Raw genomic sequence first — 19,790 nt, forward strand, 5'->3', positions numbered from 1 at the left:
GGGGGGGGGGGGGGGGGGGAAGAGAAAAAGAAAGATAATCCCAAACAGGATCTGAGCTGTCAGCGCAGGGGCATAATCCCACAAACTGTGAGATCAGGACCTGAGCTGAATTCAAGCGCCAGGTGCTTAAGTGACCCAAGTGCCCCTAACAAACAGCTTTCAGGAAACAAACAAACAAACCATAAAGTATAAATGTACTTTAAATGTTAGTTCATGAGCAATCAAAGGTTGAAGAAGAATACACACCTCATCCACAAGCACTGTGTCGCCAATGAACAGAGCATAGGTTTTCTCTTCTGGTTTCTTCCCTTCCTTGTTTGTCAGATCTGAGAATCCCAAATTGATGCTGAAAACCATCCCTAAAACAGCAAACAGGAATCAGTCTACGACCATGAGAGAATGGAGAAGTGTAGATTTTACACAGAAAACAGGGGAGATGAAGCTAAAGGAAATTATTCAAAAAAGTATTTTCCTACTGTACACCTGTAAAACTCACCTTTCTTTAGTTTGTACTGATTTTTACTATTAATTACTAAAGAGCCTTCACGGAATTCAATTCCCATTCCAAACCTAAAAAAGAAATGAGGAGAAATTTCAGTAACAGGCTACAAGATCTGTAACTAACATGGGTCAAGTACAATATACTCGATTTCAATTTTCAGGATAAGGCAGGCAAACACGTTGAGTGATTGGCCCTGCTGATCAGTCAGTTAAGGAAGAAGATTCAAGGACAGTCTTTGGGCTAATAATATGTTGAAAAGAATTTCCTTATTAAGTACCTTTTGTAACATTCATTATATCAAGCCTTCTTTATTTTAGCTTATTCCATTTTAGCTTATTCACCCATATTTAAATTTTAATATTCTACCATGAAATCAATTTAAGAGTTTTCCTATAAACAACTTAGTAGACTGGTAAGGGGAATATTACCAAGACCGTAAAAAGTGGATTAAGCATAACAATTAATAAAAAGTTAATTTTTTTTACATTTGGGAGATAGAAAGTGAGCGGGTATGAGCAGAGGGGCAGAGAGGAGGAAGGGAGGGAGAGAGAGAGAAAGAGGAAGAAGAGAATTCTAAACATGGTTCCAACTCAGCACAGAGCCATATGCGGGGCTTGATCCCATGACCCTGGGATCACGAACTGAGTTAAAATCAAGAACAGGATACTACTCAACTGAGCCACCCAGGTGCCCCAAGCAAGTCAATTATTTGTGAAATGTTGATAACTAGGATTAAGTCACCTGGGCCAAGACTTGGTACAGGCCAGTGTATTTCCTCTTGTCCATCAGAAAACTCCAGAAAGAAACTATGTATCTCAGACTAGTTTCCATCTAAGGAAACTGCCCAGAGCCTTTGTTTTCCAAAATGTCTTTTTGGTTCTATAAGATGTTAAGTCTTTCTAGGTGTTCAATGGTTAAATACATTTGAGAAATGCTGGATTAAATAAAAATTGAAAAAAAAACTAAAATCATAGGATATCTCGAGTATTTCATATGCAAATATGAGCTGAAGTGTTCTGAGAGAGGATATAAAGTAAATGTCTCCTAACATTAGTAATTTAAGCTTAGAATGTCTATTGGCTTCTAGTACATTGGTCTGGAAAAATCTCCACCCCATCCCTGGAAGTAGACATGAAATCTTTCCCACATTCTCTGATAACACTATGCGTTTGGACTGTAAGTTTAAAGTACATAAGTGTTGGGTGAATTGATCTAGGAATATTTTGCCTGACCACAGCCAGTCATGAAAATTGTCTCAGAGTGACAATGAACTTCATCACATCTCACCCCAGATTTTTGGTAATTTTGTTCAGCAACTCTGGCTTCTGCTTTTTAACCACATCCATGACAGCATTATACACGTCACATATCTTCACACCTAATGACAAGACAGAAAGGAAACATTATAGTTATCTTTCAGTGGAAAAAAAACTCAAACAAAAACATCCACAATTTAAAAAAAATTTTTTTAATGTTTGTTTATTTTTTAAGAGAGAGAGAAACAGTGTGAGGGGGGCTGAGGGGCAGAGAGAGAGAGGGAGACAGGATCTAAGGCAGTCTCCAGGCTCTGAGCTGTCAACACAAAGCCCAACGCAGGGCTAGAACTCACAAACTGTGACCTGAGCTGAAGTTGGACACAACCGACTGAGCCACCCAGGCGCCCCTACGACCACAATTTTTTTATCAATGTTTTTTTCACCTTTTAAGTTTCCTAAAGCAGAGTTTCTCAAAAGTGTGAACAAAGAAATGCAGCTGCAGGAGTGGTAGGGCTTAGAAATCTGCATTTAAAAAAAAAAATTCATCTAGTCATTTTTACACTGCTTGAGACACACTGACATAGGAGGGCTATGGGATGCCGGGTAGTCTCAGTGAAATAATTTGAGTTGATAAATGGCATAATAATTAAAGTTGTTAACATACATTTTGAAAAACAGGACTACTGAATGGGTGAATTATTATTAGAAGGACTTTGGCCTTGAAGGAGACAAACCATAAGAGATTCTTTTTTTTTTTTTAATGTTTTATTTATTTCTAGCAGAAAGAGAGAGAGACAGCGTGAGCAGGGGAGGGTCAGAGAGAGAGGGAGTCACAGACTGAAACAGGCTCCAGGCTCCGAGCTGGCAGTCAGCACAGAGCCCGACGCGGGGCTTGAACCCACAAACCGCGAGATCATGACCTAAGCGAAAGTCGGACGCTTAACCGACTAAGCCACCCAGGCGCCCCACCATAAGAGATTCTTAAACACAGAGAACAAACTGAAGTTTGCTGGAGGGGTACTGGGTGGAGAACGGGCTGAATGGGTGATGCGCATCAAGGACAACACCTGCTGGGATGAGCACTGGGTATTATGTGTAAGTGATGAACCACTAAATTCTATTCCTGAAATCATTATTACACTATATGTTAACTAACTTGGATTTAAACTAAAAATAAACATTCTCTTAAAAAAGAAAAAAAAAAGGATTCTGGCTTAATGTTTCATGATCTAGGATATGAATATAGTCTTCAAGCCAGAAAACTCTAGATTTGGTGGCCTCAAAGGGGTCTTTATCCTCATTAATCTACCTGGGACTATTACTTCCAATAGGATTTCTCAAGATCGACTTGCAGTAGCAGGGAGGAATGGTGTCCAGAAGCTATGGGCACATGGGTGGGCCCCTAGAGTAGCTTAAAGGTGAAAAACTTAAAGTCCCATTAGGTCAACTAGGAGTGCAGAGTCTCAAGGCAAAAGAGGTATGGTGCTGAGCACTTTGCTTCCTTCTGAGGTAGGCAGCTGCTTGCTTAGCAGTGTTGGGATTAGCTTTGCTCTTAGGCTAAGATTCCTTGTATCCATTCAATGCAGAATTAACAATATACATCCTGTTGCTAGAGATACTACTTATCAGAACCTTCTAAAGAAAAGTAACAAGACCACAGTATTTTATGAAGATCTGGACACAGAGGCCTAACCAGACACAAAAGTTTTTTGTAAACACCAATGTAAAACCACAATAACCACTCATGCTAAAAGAAGATTGAAGAATGAAATGCTAGGGTGATTCAAGGCTACTAAAATCTATATTTTTAGTATAAAAACCTAAGGGATATAACTGCACATAAACACTAGAGACAATTTTGTTACTTCATTTCCAAACCTTTTCTAAGGCACCTCACCATGTCTTAATTCCTTTAGCAGTTCCTCTTGAAGCTGGAGCAAAAAGTTGTAATTTTCTTGAACTTCCTGAGAAGGGTCAACCATCAAAGTGCGAACAAGGTTGGAGCAGTAAGATTTGAAGCGAATACCCATGGCACAAGTGATGGCCCCAAAATGCATGTGATTCTTGTCACTAGAGACCAGAAGAAGAAAGCATTTCATTACACAAACTAGCAAAATCCTGAGGAGCACTGGTCTATAACATCTGTAATCACCACGTTTTCCTGTTATATCCTGCAGCTGAAGAAGGACCTAAACTCTTTTTTTTTTTTTTTTAAACAGACTAGCTTATAAAGAGGTAAAATTACTGGCCAAAACTCACAGGATAAAAATTTAGTGAGAAGCTGACTTGTGGGATCCTAAATGGACAAAGAATATACAAATTCTATTCATTATAGTTTTAAAGTCCAAGGGCAAGACAACACTTATCCACTAGCGACTATAAACTGTAGTATTCATTATGAATTAGTTCCTTTAGCCTGAGCAGCATTCTTTACAATATTTTTAAAAATTATAGGCACCTGGGTGGCTCAGTCGGTTAAGGGCTGACTTTGGCTCCGGTCCTGATCTCATGGTTCATGTTGGGCTCTGTGCTGATGCTCAGAGCCTGGAGCCTGCTTAGGATTCTCTTTCTCTCAAAAATGAATGAATGAATGAATGAATGAATGAATGAATGAAACACTTATTCCTTTCATTCAAAGAAAAAATCAGAAGAGGAATTACATTATGGTGTATCTCATAATATCTTAATGGTTTTTCTCAAAATTTTACATTTTTCTTAGTATTTAAAGAAAGTTCTTTTAACATCTATTTTTGAGAGACAGAGACAAAGCGCCAATGGGGGAGGGGCAGAAAGAGAGGGAGATACAGAATCTGAAGCGGGCTCCAGGCTCTGAGCTGTCAGCACAGTGTCTGACACGGGACTTGAACTATGAACCATGAGATCATGACCTGAGCTGAGAGCTGAAGTCAGACGCTTAACCGAATGAGCCACCCAGGTGACCTTCTTGGTATTTTTAATCATCTGAAAAAGAAAAATGAAACACATGCTCAAATAAAAGGGAGTACCAATGGGAAATAAAATTAAAATATTTGGGGGCGCCTAGCTGGCTCAGTTGGTGGAGCGTTTGAGTCTTGATCTCCCAGTTGTGAGTTGAGCCCTATGCTGGGTATAGAAATTATACTTAAACTTTTCTGAATTCAGAATGAGTCCATGAAAAAAAATCCGCTGAAAAGCTAAAATGCTCTGATTGTTGTTATATTTTGAAGTTCTCATACTTACCTCACCACACTGAACTTCAGATTATAATTGCCACCACTCTGAATGATAGGAGGGTAACACATCTCCACAGTAGAAGGGTCTGCCCCAGCAAGGTACTTTTTCTCTTCAATGGCCTTTTCCACAGACTCAGCCAGTTTGCTGTGTCGAACTTTCTGTAAGCATAAAGAAATAAAACAAATAGTTACAATATTCATCAAAGGGTGGCAAAAAGTCTTAAGAGTGTTGAGTGTTTGGACATAACTGTTTGAAGACAACATATATCCTGACATCACTGAGGATGCTATAAAAGCCTTATGAAATGGTTTATGTGTCAGGTAATATACTGGTGTACCTGCAAAGCAGATTTTGAGAACAATGCGTGAAATTCACAGCTATGCAAGGAATTCTCAAGTAAAATATTGGGTAACCTCAAGAAACCAGCGCAGGCTTACAGTTATTTTGAAAGAGAACTGGTATAATTACATACCACTAACTTATATATCAAAGGCCTAATTTCAAAGGAAGCTAACATGCACCAAAAAACACACTGTACTGTAGGGACTTACTTCTGCTTCATTAAAATATCAGACTTTCCCCTCTCCATTTACCTCATCTGCATCAACTATTTCCATGACTCTTTCCTTGAAGAATTTGTTGAAGACCTCAGAGGTGATGCTAGCTGCTTTCTTCATTAGGTTGAGCTCCCCATCCTCCTTCACAGCAATGGTATAGGCCACAACTGCACTGATATCTATCTGTAGTCAGAGTGATAAGAATTTCTAACATGTAAATACAGAACTGCTAAAGAAATGCATCTCTCCCAATGTGAGTATCAGTGAAGCTACCTGGTTATTTAGCACACTATTCATCAGTAGTTTATGGAATATAAAAATACTCTTTTCTTGGATTGAATAAACATTTAAAATAGCTCATTACCAAATCACTGTGTGTATTCTAAGAGGCATTAAACTAATGTACCATTAAATGTAAATGCTCCTTTCTAGAGGATCTTGTAAAGGTAGAAGAGGAAGATAGGCAGGAGAGTATGGGGGAAAAATATTTTTTCTGGATTAACAGATTTTTCTGGGGGCACCCAGGTGGCTCAGTCAGTTAAGAGTAGGACTCTTAATTGTGGCTCAAGTCATGATCTTGTGGTTTGTGAGTTTGAGCTCTGCAAGGAAAGTGAGGAGCCTGGTTGGGATTCTCTCCTCCTCCCCTGCATGTGCCTGCACACTCTCCCAAAATAAACAAACTTTTAACAAAAAAAAAAAAAAGAGAGAAAGATTTTTCTGTTTCCCCCCCGCAATAGCTGAACTATCTTCCGAATGCGTGATTCCCGCCTGAAAAGTCAAATTGACTTACTACTCAGCCAAAGAGAGTAAAAAACGGAAATCTGAAGGAATATACACTTTCCCCAAAACAAATTCTTTGCACTATCTGTTATGGAAGCCTGCCGCACTTCTGTGTTCGCAACTCCTAAGCTGCACATTTCGGGAGGGCCCTCACTTTGTCAAAGCCCTCTTTGTTGAGGCAGTCGTTCCAGTTCTTCATGAACTCTCCGGGGAACTTGTCTTTGCTAAACACACCAATCTTCTTGCCGTTCTTGCTCTCTTTAATGGCTTCGATCATTTTGTCAAAGCTGCTCTTATTGCTTTCATTCTATCAGTGCCACAAAGAAGAAGAGAGGTTTGTTAATTAGTTTTAGAATTGGACATCTACGTTCTACTATTAACAGGCACGGACAAATATTTGGAACCATAGAAAGAATAAATTCTCTGCCCATGCCCCACCTACTTCCTTACAGCAGACTGTAACACTCTAGAAGTTAACATTTCTTTGGATATTTTTATATACTAAAGTGCCACATGAGTTGACAAGACTGTTCTTTTTCTTCAGGAACAGCTAAAACACTCACACAATAGGTGAATAATAGTCTGAGAAAAAGTGCCAGGTGGAAAGTATGACCAAAAAAGACCACATGTGATAAAAACTGAATATGAGGTGTATCTCTTTTCTTAAGGATATTTAAAGTTATTCTTATTCTAGGGGCTCCCAGCAGGCTCAGTCGGCAGAGCAAGCAAATCTAGATCTCAGGCTTGTGAGTTCCAGCCCCATGTTGGGGGTAGAGAGGACTGAAAAAAAAAAAGTCACTTATGCTAATTCAATGACTAAGATGAAAACAAACAAGCTGACAGTACCATCGAGCATGGACAGATAAAGTCAGTTTTTGACAGAATCTCACAGCCTGTGTGCTTTGCTGCAGAACCGACAGGGTTATTGAACTTCTTTCTTCCTAACAAACACAATGAAGATGTGATAGAACTTTGTAATTACAACGACAACCAGCAAAAGTCTTCCCCTGTGTTCTTTTAAATTCCTAGCGGGATTTCCGCCCATCACTTTTAAATGTTCTTTCACATTCATGCCACATTCTTCACGAGTTCTGACCTTTTCTCGGATCAGCAGTGTGATGGCAGGGGCGCCATTGGCATTCTCGTTGCCTTTAGTGTTAGCAATCTGTTTTAAAAACTCCACTTTCTTCTTGCTGGCCATGAAGATGATTTTGTCATCACAAAAGACCATGATAGTATCAGTCAGTTCATAGCCGAAGAGCCACGTCTATAGGAAAAGACGACAGTGACCATATTTACAAGTTAAAAAAAATTAATGTACTTACTCAGAAATACTTATAAATTAAGGTACCTGAAATTAACTTCAAAACAATCTAGATGTGGATAGAAGTGAAACTAGCCAAGAGCTTACAATTTATTGCATAAAGAGTTCCTATGGGAGTCCAATATATTATTTACCTACTTTGATGTTTGAAATATTCCATAATAAAGACCACCAAATCATAGGGATAATTTGTTTCTAGGAAACACACTGTTATTTAGTAGAACAGAAATGCATACAAGGGACAAAGTAGTACATCAGGGAAATGCACCTTCAACTTCTTCCAAAGACTGCTAGTTGCCTACCAATTACTCATTTCTTCCCTCTCAGAAAGACTTGGGATTGTTAGCTGGGCATACTCAGCATGAAGACTACTTCCCACCCTTTCTGACAGCTAAGTATGGCCATTAGATTCTGGCCAGTAAGTTAGAAGTAATATTCTGTGGGACTTCAAGCAAGTCTCTTTATAAAAGGGAAAGAGGTCTCCATTTTCTTCCCTTTCTTCACTCTTAGAACACAGATGTAATGGCTGGACCTCTAGCAATTTTTGCACCATGAACACAAAGGCCAGACTCTATGTATGGCAGAAGAGAGACCAGAAAAACCCCATGTCCCTGAAGACTAACTAAAAGAGAAAGAACTGCTTTGCTTAATCCACTGTCAGATTTTTTTGTTATATATAATTAAATCTATCCCAATTTATATACTTCTTTTTAAGTGCTGTCCACTAAACTTATTTTTTATATTTCTTTTTTCGTTGAAGTATGGTTTTTTTTTTTTTTAGAAGGCTGTGTTTATTTTCTTAAAATTTTCTTTTTTTTGTGGGGGGGTGGTTCACTGAGCTCTTAGTGATGATGGAAATCTTCTCTACCAGCCCTAGTAGTTGGTACTCAGTACTTGAGACTTGGGACTGAAGAACTTAATTTTTAATGTGGCGAGTGAATACAACACTGAACAGCGCAGTTGATGATTCAAGGACTTTCAGGGCTAGAACTGCCAGAAACCTCTCACCTGTAGGGCCGTTGATTTGGCATAAACAATTTCTTCATCAACACCCACTGATACAACAATGGCATCAACGTTGGCATATTCATCTTCTCCTTTCTGAAAAATAAAAGTAGGTAATTTAGTCATTTTCGTTTTATCCTAGTGAAACTGGAATACAAAGTTCAGTATTTACTCAGGGTATATAGAATTTTATCCTAATAGAAATTCCAAGTTTAAGGTACAAATGCCAAGTCTGCTTGGCAGCCTCACAGTCCTTACTCTTGGTTAAACAGCTTTATTGAGAGATAATTCACCTAATTTTAGAACATAATTTAGAGATAATTCATCTAATTTTAGAACATTTTCATCTCCCCCAAAAGAAACCTATTAGCAATCACTCTACATCTCCTCCTAGGCCTAGGCAACTGTTGAATCTAATTGGTGTCTATGGATATGTCTATTCTGGACATTTCATATGAATGAAATAACATATATGGCCTCTGTGTCTGGCTTCCTTTACTTAACATACTTTCAAGTTTCACCTATGTTGCAGCATGCGTCAGTACTTTGTCCTTTCTGTGGCTGAATAACAATCCACTATATGGATCTACTACTGATTCTATTCATCAACTGCTGCACATTTGGGTGATTGCCATTTTTTGGCTATTCTGAATAATGGTGCTATGAACATTCATGTCAGATTTTGTGTGGGCATACTCCTCTTGAGTATATACCTAGGTGAAGAATTGCCAGGTCATAATATATGGTAACTCTATGTTTTAAGTTTGTGGGGACCCACCTGACTGTTTTCCAGAGTGACTGCACCATCTATTCTCAACAGCAACCTATCAGGGTTCCAAATTCTCCATATTTTGATGAACACATATTGGCTTTTTTAATTAGCACCAATGTCCACTGCATGTGAAGTAGTATCTCGCTGTAGTTTTGATTTCCATTTCCCTGACAGCTAATGATGCTGAGCACCTTTCCATGTGATTACAGACCATTTGTCTACCTTCTTTGTGGAAGCGCCTTTTCAGATCCTGTGCCAATTCTATAACTGAATTACCGCTTTATTATTAAGTTATAAGAGTTCCTTTTATATTCCAGATATGTCTCTTAATCAGATATGACTTACAAATTTTCTCCATTCAGTACGTTCTTTTCACTTTCATAATGATGTGGTCCTTTCAAACACAAGTTTTTAATTCTGAAGGAGTCCAAATTATTATTTTTTTATTTTTATTTTTTTTAAATAGTTTGTCAAGTTGGGTTTCCATATAACACCGAGTGCTCATCCCAACAAGTGCCCTCCTCCATACCCATCACCTTTCTTCCCTTCTCCCCCACCCCCATCAGCCCTCATTGTTCTCAGCATTCAAGAGTCTCTCATGGTTTGTCTCCCTCCCTCTCCCCCACTTTTTCCCCTTCTTCTCCCCCATGGTCCTCCGTTAAGTTCCTCCTAATCTTCCTATACATGCAAACATATGGTATCTGTCCTTCTCTGCTGGACTTACTTTGCTCAGCATAACACCCTCAAGGTCCATCCATGTTGCTACACATGGCCAGATTTCATTGTTTCTCATTGCCATGTAGTATTCCATGGTATAGATAAACCACATCTTCTTGATCCATTCATCAGTCGATGGACACTTAGGCTCTTTCCATGTTTTGGCTATTGTTGAGAGTGCTGCTATGAACATTGGGGTAAATGTGCCCTTATGCATCAGCACTGAAGGAGTCCAAATTATTTTCTTGTGCTTTTGACATCATATCTAAGAAGACTTTGTCTAATCCAAGGACATAAAAATTTACCTATATTTAGATCCAGGATTCATTTTGAATTAATTTTTGTGTACGGTGTGGGGAAGGCCTAACTTCATTTTTTTTTTGCATATGGTTACCTAGCTGTTGAAAAGACTATTCTTTCCCCACTGAACTCTCCCAGTCAAAAATCAAATTATGTATTAGAAAAAAAATTTCAATGATACAAATGTGAAGTTTTATGTCTGGATTCTCAGTTCTATTAAGTATCCATTCTTACACTACTATCATATAGTTTTGATAACTCCAGCTTTATAATGTTTTGAAATTGAGAAGTATGAGTCCTCCAACCATTTCATCAGCTATTCTTCAACGGCTCTATAAGACCAAAAGACTGGAAATTGTGGGCTGGAAGGTCAAATCTCTAATTTCCCCTATAAAGTCAAGAAAAACATCTACTCCAGACTCTTCCACACATCAAGGCTTCTGGTTGCCAGTAAGAATCCAAATATAGTAACAATTAAGGGTTCTGTTGAATTTCTTTACCACAAGAAAATACATAATCCAAAGAAATTCCCACACAGAAACTGTATGCATTCCTGCACTGATTTTCAGGGTGAAAATGTTTTCCTTCAGGTTGGGAAAGTTTTATCATTAGTTCTCACTGATGATGCAAAAGCAATGGTAATTAAAACGGCTAGTGCCTTAGGGTACCTGGGTGGCTCAGTCGATTAAGTGTCTGACTTTGGCTCAGGTCATGATTCTACAGTTCATGCGTTTGACCCCCAAGTCAGGCTCTGTCCTGACAGCTCAGAGCCTGGAGCCTGCTTCAGATTCTGAATTTTTTTTTAATATTTATTTATTTTTGAGAGGGAGAGAGAGGCAGAGTGGGAGCAGGAGAGGGGCACAGAGAGAGGGAGACACAGATTCCAAAGCAGGCTCCAGGCTCTGAGCTGTCAGCACAGAGCCCGACATGGGGCTCAAACCCACAAACCGTGAGATCATGACCTGAGCTGAAGTCAGGCACTTAACTGACTGACCCACCTAGGCACTCCTTCAGATTCTGGGTCTCCCTCTCTCTCTGCTTGCACTGTCTCTCAAAAATAAATAAAAACATTAAAAATAATAAAAATATTAAAAATAAATTTTTAAAAAACCAACAACAACAACAACAAAACGCTAGTGCATTAGCATGAATCAAGGCAATTGGCACCAAAGTAATTCTTCATTACCACATACCCATGGAAGGGGGGACCTGTTTCTCTAAGAATGTCCTTGATGGAGCAAAAATGATCAATAGTAAGAAATCCCAACACTTGAGCATGTCTTTTTAATATTTTGTGTAAAGAAACCCGAAGTACACACAAACTATTTCTGTCTGCAACCTGAAGTATTGATGGTTGTCTAAAGGAAAACTTTACAATTATTTGAATACTAAGTTGAAGTAGCCATTTAAGCAGACTTGGGTATCAGGCATACATTTTCTTGAAAATGAGTGAAGTGAGCCTGTCACTTCAAGGAAAATGAAAATGTGTTATGTAGTTAATGATAAAATTTGAGTTTTCAGGCAAAAATATGAATTCTGAAATACATGACTCACCACTGTGAACTTAGCTTCCCTACTTAAGACTTCATATAAAATTAGTGATGATATTCACATACATGATTCTTTGAGATCATCTAATGAAATATGTGATGTTTAGAAGATCTGCACAACTGAGAACCAATGCATAATGTTACAAAGTCATCCATGGGTAGAGGATCAAAGATACAGTAACTTGACTATAAAAAGTATAATGTTGTGGTTTCAAACGCCACATTACAACTAACTTTTAAAAGATTACCACCTCTAGAGTTTCAATGCAGTAACAATATTCATAATTATCTGTAAGGTTATTAAAATACTCTCCCCTTTCCAGCTTCACGTACATAGGAGGCCAGATTTTCTCTGTATACTTGATACAACCAATGCAAAAAAAGGTTCTTTGAAGTCCTGAATGATTTAGGAATGTCAAGAGTCCTGCTGTCAGTCTGAGAACCACTGAGCTCTATGATTCCTATGACACAGCACATTACCTCTCCTCTTCCAATTTTTGCTACATATGCTCCAATTCTTCAATAAACATGGATTCTGTGGCAACAATGTTACCACTACCTTGATAACCTCCTCAAATTAGGAACATGCACCTGCCTATATTTAATGCTTATGTATCCTGGCTACAGATAAATTAATTCCCCCAACATCTGTCTATAAAATCCACTGAAATTAATAAAAAAAGTCCCCTTTACTATATTCTGATATTTGAAATCTTGGTCCAGTAAAATTTTCCAACACAGAAAAAAGGTATCAACATGCATAAAAATTCAAAATACACAGTAATACATTTTTAAAAAGTACACAGAGAGTGTAATCATGTAGCTTAATCATTAATGATACGAGAAATTCATCCAAAGGGATCTCAATAAAACTGAAAATAGGAAGAGAGGAAAAAAGACCCATATATTCAGCTTTTTTATGCAGATGGAGAAACAAATCAACTATCCCAAGGATTTCAATTCATATAAAATGTCTAGTTTTCCACTGGCCATCACAAACGTGAGAGAATGAATCCTAATTTCTCTTGGAACCCAGCTGCTCTGACCATTTCACAAGAAGTTCTTGATTGATTTTTCACAAAAAGCGGTGGGCTCTAACCAATGAAAGACATGTAACAACAGAATTTTAGGTATTTAAAGATAATGAATTTAGAGAAAAGTTTTCTTAAACTGTGATTCAATGAAAAGGATTACAATAAAACCAAGTATTTTAGACAGCAAAATCTGGGACACTTTTGTATTTTCAAACCTTCTGAGGAGTACAAATGCCTTATATACAGATTACATGTGAAAACCGTCTTCTGAGACGATGGGAAATTTTTATTTGCTATAGAACTTACACAAGTTACCCAAGGTAACCTAATACAGTCACATACAATAATAAAATATTTTCAGATTATGTCTGGAATTTGCTTTAAAATAGTGGAGTGGAGGGGCGCCTGGGTGGCTTAGTCGGTTAAGCGTCCGACTTTCGCTTAGGTCATGATCTCGCGGTTCGTGGGTTCGAGCCCCGCGTCGGGCTCTGTGCTGACTGCCAGCTCAGAGCCTGGAGCCTGTTTCAGTCTGTGACTCCCTCTCTCTCCGACCCTCCCCTGCTCGCGCTGTCTCTCTCTCTCTCTCCTAGAAATAAACAAAACATTAAAAAAAAATAGTGGAGTGGAGTGGGCTGGTTGAGAAAAAAGAAAGAAAAACGCCCCAAGAGCAGCAGCCTTTGCCAGAGGACCAGTTCTACACCCAACTCCAAGTGCCTGGTAACTGGAGGGAGCCGGGGCTCACCTCTGTGCCGCTTAAATGGCCCCACTTTCCTACCTGATCTCTTCTGCTTGAGCTGATCTGCAGAACTCACACATGAACCCTTTTCAAATCTGGACTTGTGAGCCCTGGGCTCCCCTTTCTAGATGAACCATCTTGCAGCAGTGACCCCTGGTATGCAAAGATTCTCAACACCCACCAAACCCTTTTTTAAAAAAATTTCTTAATGTTTATTTTTGAGAGAAAAGGACAGAGTGTGAATGGGAGAGGAGCAGAGAGAGAGGGAGACACAGAATCTGAAGCAGGCTCCAGGCTCTGAGCTGTCAGCACAGAGCCTAACAAGGGGCTAGAACTCACAAGTGGTGAGATCATGACCTGAGCCGAAGTCAGATGCCCAGCTGACTTGAGTCACCCAGGCACCCCCTCCGAACCCTTTCTGTGTCCAAATTCTGCACCTTCCAGTCTGTTTGGTCCACCTAACATCCAAGTCTTGCTGAAACAGGTGTTTCAGATGGAAATAACAGTATTTATTGAGCAGCCACTTGTGTCTGTGCCTTGCAGTTAGTACTTGTAGCCCTCACAATAAAACCTGATGTGCAGTATGTCATCATGTTCAAAACCCCCATCAAAACCCAGCACACTTAAAAACTCCCATACAAATATATAAGCAATCCTCACACTCATGATTTAGACTTTTAAAAAAGTACTAAAAGTCTAATTAAAATTCACATATTAAATGTAAAATACTTATTTTTCATTAGCATACAGTTACTGTAGAATATAGATAAAGTTATTCTTTTCCTACCATCTCTCTCTCTTTCAGTTAACAAATCAGATGATTTCATTAGGATCCTAAAGACAAAAATCTCTGGAAGTTTCTGACTTTTATCTCTAAAGAGACTTAGGGTCACTTGACAAACTTTTCAGTTAAGGTGTTAGTAGTGGTACCTTCTTAAAATTAAGAGAAATTTCAACAATTGCAAGCAATGGGTATCAAGGTCTGCCTTCTATATTTAGAGACACTAATGCCTATTGGTAAGGGCTCACTCTGAACACAGACCACCTGGGTTTGAATCCTTGATCCTACCACGTATTGTGACCTAACCTCTCGGTGTTCCACTCTCCTCAATAATAAATGCTGCTGTGAGAATTAAATGAGCTAGAGTGTAGAAAGTGCTTACAACAGTACTTACCTAATGGTAACTACTATGTGTCTGCCATCATTATTGCTACAAACTGAAAGCGTATTTGCTAAAAATTACTTTGTACCCTATCACTGCAGTTACAGTTGTTACTGGGGTCAAAGATTAGCTGTTGGATGAATATACAGAATCTGCACAGTTAGGGGCGTCTGGGTGGCTCAGTCAGTTACGCATCTGGCTCTTGGTTTCAGCTCAGGTCATGATCTCACGGTTCTTGGGTTTAAGCCGTGTTGGACTCTGCACTAACAAGCACAGAGCCTGCTTGGGATTCTCTCTCCCCTTCTCCTTAGCCCTTAGCCCCTGTTTACGTGTACGTGCTCGCTCTCAAAATAAGTAAATAAACTTTAAAAAGTATGTGCACAACAGAACAGACTTTCTGAAAGTCTGTGTACAACCCATATAAAAGACGATTTTAGGTGATCCCACATATGGCTTAAAATATTCAATTATAGCACAAAAAAGTTACATAGTTTTCAATTCTCTTTAAATCCACTTGATCAAGACTATACCTGTTTAAGAAAATATTTACAAATGACATATCTGCTACAGGCTCAGCAGCCAAAATCCAGAAAGAACTCACACAAACTCAAGACACAAAAAAACAAATAAACCAATTAAAAAATGGGCAGAAAGCATGAACAGACATTTCTCCAAAGACATACAGACGGCCAACAGACACATGAAAAGATGCTCAACATTACTCATCATCAAATCATGTAAAGAAAAGCTACAGCGAGATTATCACCTCACACTTGTCAAAAGGCTAAAATAAAAAACACAAGGGGCACCTGGGTGGCTGAGTCAGTGGCTCAGTCAGTTGAGGGTCTGACTCGATTTCGGCTCAGGTCATGATCTCACAATGTGTGCGTTCAAGCCCCAAGTTGGGCTCTGCTTGGGATTCTCTCTCTCCTCTCTCAAAATAAATAAATAAGCATCAAACAATAAATAAACAAAACCCCCAAAATACAAGAGGCGCCTGGTAGCTCAGTCGGTTGAGCATCTGACTCTAGGTTTCAGCTCAGATCATGATCCCCGGGTCGTGAATCAAGCCCTGTGTCAGGCTCTGCCCTGAGAGTTGAGGCTGCTTGGATTCTCTCTCCCTCTGCCCCTCTCCCCCACTCACTCTCTCTGTCTCTAAAACAAAACAAAACACAAGAAAAAGCAAGCATTGGCAAGAATGTGGAGAAAAAGGAAGCCTTGTGCGCCACTGGTGGGAATGCAAACTGGTACAGTTACTGTGAAAGAATAAGAAGGTTCCTCAAAAAGTTAAAAAATAGTTAAAAATAAAACTACCTTCCAATCCAGTAATCACACTACTGGGTTATTTACACACCCAAAATACAAAAACACTGATTTGAAAGGATATATGTACGCTTATGTTTTATTGCAGCATGATTTACAATAACCCAATCATGGAAGCAGCCCAAGTGTCCATTGATACATGAATGGATAAAGAAATGGCACACACGTATACATACATACATATATATAATGGAACATTATTCAACCATAAAAAAGAATGAAATCTTGCCATTTGCAGCGACATGGATGGAGCTAGCCAGTGTGAAGCTAAGCACTGTAAGTCAGTCAGAGAAAGACAAATACCATATGATTTCACTAACATGTGGAATGTAAGAAACAAAATAAATGAGCAAAGAAGAAAAAAAGACAGAGAGAGACAAACCAGGAAACAGACTCATAACTATAGAGAACTGATGGTTAGCAGAGGGGAGATGGATGAGGAGGTGTGTTAAATAGGTGACAAGGACGAAGAGTACACTTATCATAATGAGCACTGAGTAACGTACAGAAGCACTATATTATACGCCTGAAACTAAGAACACTGTATATTAACTATATTGGAATCAAAATAAAAATAAATTTTTTGTTAAAAAAAGAACGTATCTGTTTAATGCCAGTCCTTAACACCTGCTACGATTTAGTAGCGCTGTTGTGCTTACATTATCTTTACTTTTTAACAGCCACTTATAAATTTTGGAAAGGGACATAGTTTTCCATTTATAGTGATGTAAAGGATCCTTTCTTAACATCGTTAAAGAATTCAACAGGAATCTGGAAGAAGAAAAGACGGTAAGAGTGGGAATCGCCTAAGCAGAGCTGTGGTAGCTGCACCTCAAGTGCCTGACAATCGCTCTAACTGGTAAGGAAATGTATTGGTAGGAACGTGGATCTCAAAAAGCCCCAAGGGGCTCAGAACTCTGGCGGCACCAAGTATCAGGGAAAGGGAACCGGGCAGATTGTACCTGGATGAGTTCAGGACTAAAAACGGAAGGTCTGGTCAGTAAGCTTAAAAGAGGGACTCTCCCACCTGCTGCCCCCAGTTCTTGGGAGCCCTGAGACAACACCTAATCCTTTAACAAAAAGACTTAAACATGGGCTCAACAAGGCTCTAGCTTTAGGTATTAGGCCCAGCAGAAGCAAGCGCTAATTTTTAGAAAATTAAAGTCTGTATTTTGAATGATAATTGGGAATGAACTGAGAGGATTTTTCATTGCATATCTTCACTGAATTCAGAGAAAACTCTTCACATACTGCCATCTGGGGGTCCTCCATGGAATAAGTGAGCCTATTCACTCTACTGTTACCCCCATTAGTTGAGAGTCCCCTTTCATGCAGAGTTGCAGGCCAGTTTCTTATTGTTTTATTCTTAATACGGATGGGTAGCCAAGCCTTATTTTGGTTTCTGTGAAGTCTCCAATATGTAACAAAAATCAAGGAAACCCAGAGGAAACAGACAAGACAGAGAACAGAAGACAAAAATTACATTAAAAAACCTCCTATAATATAAATATAGTACATCCATGAAACGAAAGAGTAGAGGACAAGAAGAAATTAAAAATAGCTGAAATTTTTAAAAATTCATAAGTGGGAAAGAAAATAAAGTTAAGAAGCAGTATTGGGAACAGAGGACAAAGATAGGAAATAAAACTGAAAGGTAACCAACAAACTTAAGCCAAGCAGTCTAATCTTCTGGAATGGGAATTTCAGGGGTAAATCAAAGAGATGACTGAGGAAATGGAGGGAAGAAAGTAATCAAACAATGAAAGATTCTATCACTGAAGGGCACTGAGCCTGGAGACTGAACAGACCGCCCCCCCCCCTTTCCAATTCAATGCACGGAAGGGAAAAAAAAGGCTCCTATGAAGGCAGTGAAATTTCAAAACACGAGTGATAAAGAGATGATTCTAAGTGTTTCAGAGAGAACAACAGGCCATATATTGAAGCAGGAAGAGACACATTTCCTTCTGAAAATACTCAAAGTTTGAAGAGTACCAAATGACTGCTTGGATTCTGAGCTGAATTCTGAGAGATTTTCAACCTTGAATTTTAATCACACTGAACTGTATTATTAACCAAAAGTGAAGACAAAATAAAACTTTTTAAAACATACAATTGCTCAAGAAATATACATTCTCTATATCCTTTAAGAAGCCCATAGAGAAAATGCTCTTACAAAGAAAAAAAAAACATCAAGACAAGGGGTGTAGGATATACGGGACCCAACATTGTAAAGTCCCAAGTTCAACAGGCCTGGAGAACAAGCTGTACAGACAGAGCGGGGAATGGTGGTGATGGTTTTAAAAAACAACACAGAATGGGGGCACCTGTGTGGCTCAGTCAATTAAGCATCCAGACTCTTGATTTCAGCTCAGGTTATGATCTCACGGTTCATGGGATTGAGCCCCACATCAGGCTATGAACGGACAGTGTCGTGCCTGCTTGGGATTCACTCTCCGTCTCTCTAAAAACAAATAAATAAACTTAAAAACAAAACAAAAACAACCAACAACATAGAATTTTTGGTTGAGAATTTTATTTTATTCTCAAGTGTGAGAATTTTAAGTTTATTTATTCTGAGAGAGAACACACATGGGGGAGGGGCAGAGAGAGAGAAAAGGAGCCCAAGCAGGCTCCATGCTGTCAGTGCAGAGCCCATGCAGGGCTCGATCCTACAAACTATGAGATCATGACCTGAACTGAAATCAAGAGTCAGACTGTCAACCAACTGAAACACCCAGATGCCCCAAGTGTGAGATTTTTAAAATAAAAGATTGAGAAGGTTACAATAGGCCTGAAGGAAAAAATTAGGGCTAGAGCATTTTAAAAAGGAGAGAAACTTAGGCAATCACTAGTGTCAGGAAAAATGAACAATTGTAGAGAATAGGAAAGGTAATTGTACTTTATTACTTCATCCAGCAGTGAAAGTACCTACATGAGCATAAAAATGTAAATTGACTACTGATTTTAATAAAAATTGTGAAAAAACTTATCAAGAGGACTGGAAATGTGATAAAGCAAGTATAATAAAAATGTCAATTGTTAATGTAGGTGGTGGGTACACAGGTGTTCACTGTAAAAATCACTTTTTCACTTTCCTCTCGGTTTGAAATTTTCCGTAACAATGTTTCAGGAAGATGTTTATTTTTTTAAATTTCAAAAAATTTTATTTGTGTGTGTGGGAGTGAGAGAGAGAGAGAGAGAGAGAGAGAGAGGGAGAACATGCATGGGGTAGGGGCAGAGAGAGAGGGAGACACAGAATTCGAAGCAGGCTCCAGGCTCTGAGCTGTCAGCAAAGAGCCCAATGTAGGGCTCGAACTCACAAACCACGAGATAATGACCTGAGGCAAAGTTGGACTCTTAACTGACTGAGCCACCCAGATGCCCCTGTCAAGGAGAGATTTAAACAGTATCAGGAGGTAGGGAAGTAGGAATGAAGTGTGACAGACTACAAAAGTTAAATTTAAATCCTAAGCTACCAAAACAAGGCAACAGTTACTATCTAAAACTGACAACTCAAGAAGTAAAAGTATATACACACTATTTCAAAACATGAAGCAG

General features: G+C 38.9%; 1 protein-coding gene across 1 annotated transcript in view; it reads right to left on the minus strand.

Moving 5' to 3' along the window:
* The window catches only part of SUPT16H (SPT16 homolog, facilitates chromatin remodeling subunit), a 42,352-nt gene that overhangs the window by 17,428 nt on the left and 5,134 nt on the right, over nt 1-19,790 (minus strand). The window contains exons 2-10 of the mRNA XM_077770349.1: nt 8,641-8,733; nt 7,405-7,575; nt 6,463-6,615; nt 5,565-5,711; nt 4,978-5,129; nt 3,656-3,828; nt 1,790-1,880; nt 497-570; nt 247-359 (exon numbers count right to left, since the gene is read on the minus strand). Coding sequence (XP_077626475.1) covers nt 247-359; nt 497-570; nt 1,790-1,880; nt 3,656-3,828; nt 4,978-5,129; nt 5,565-5,711; nt 6,463-6,615; nt 7,405-7,575; nt 8,641-8,733 — 1,167 coding nt within the window. The remainder of the gene's footprint in view (nt 1-246; nt 360-496; nt 571-1,789; nt 1,881-3,655; nt 3,829-4,977; nt 5,130-5,564; nt 5,712-6,462; nt 6,616-7,404; nt 7,576-8,640; nt 8,734-19,790) is intronic.

This window comes from Crocuta crocuta, unplaced genomic scaffold, assembly GCF_008692635.1.
Source record: "Crocuta crocuta isolate KB4526 unplaced genomic scaffold, BGI_CrCroc_1.0 scaffold175, whole genome shotgun sequence".
Lineage (NCBI taxonomy): Eukaryota > Metazoa > Chordata > Mammalia > Carnivora > Hyaenidae > Crocuta > Crocuta crocuta.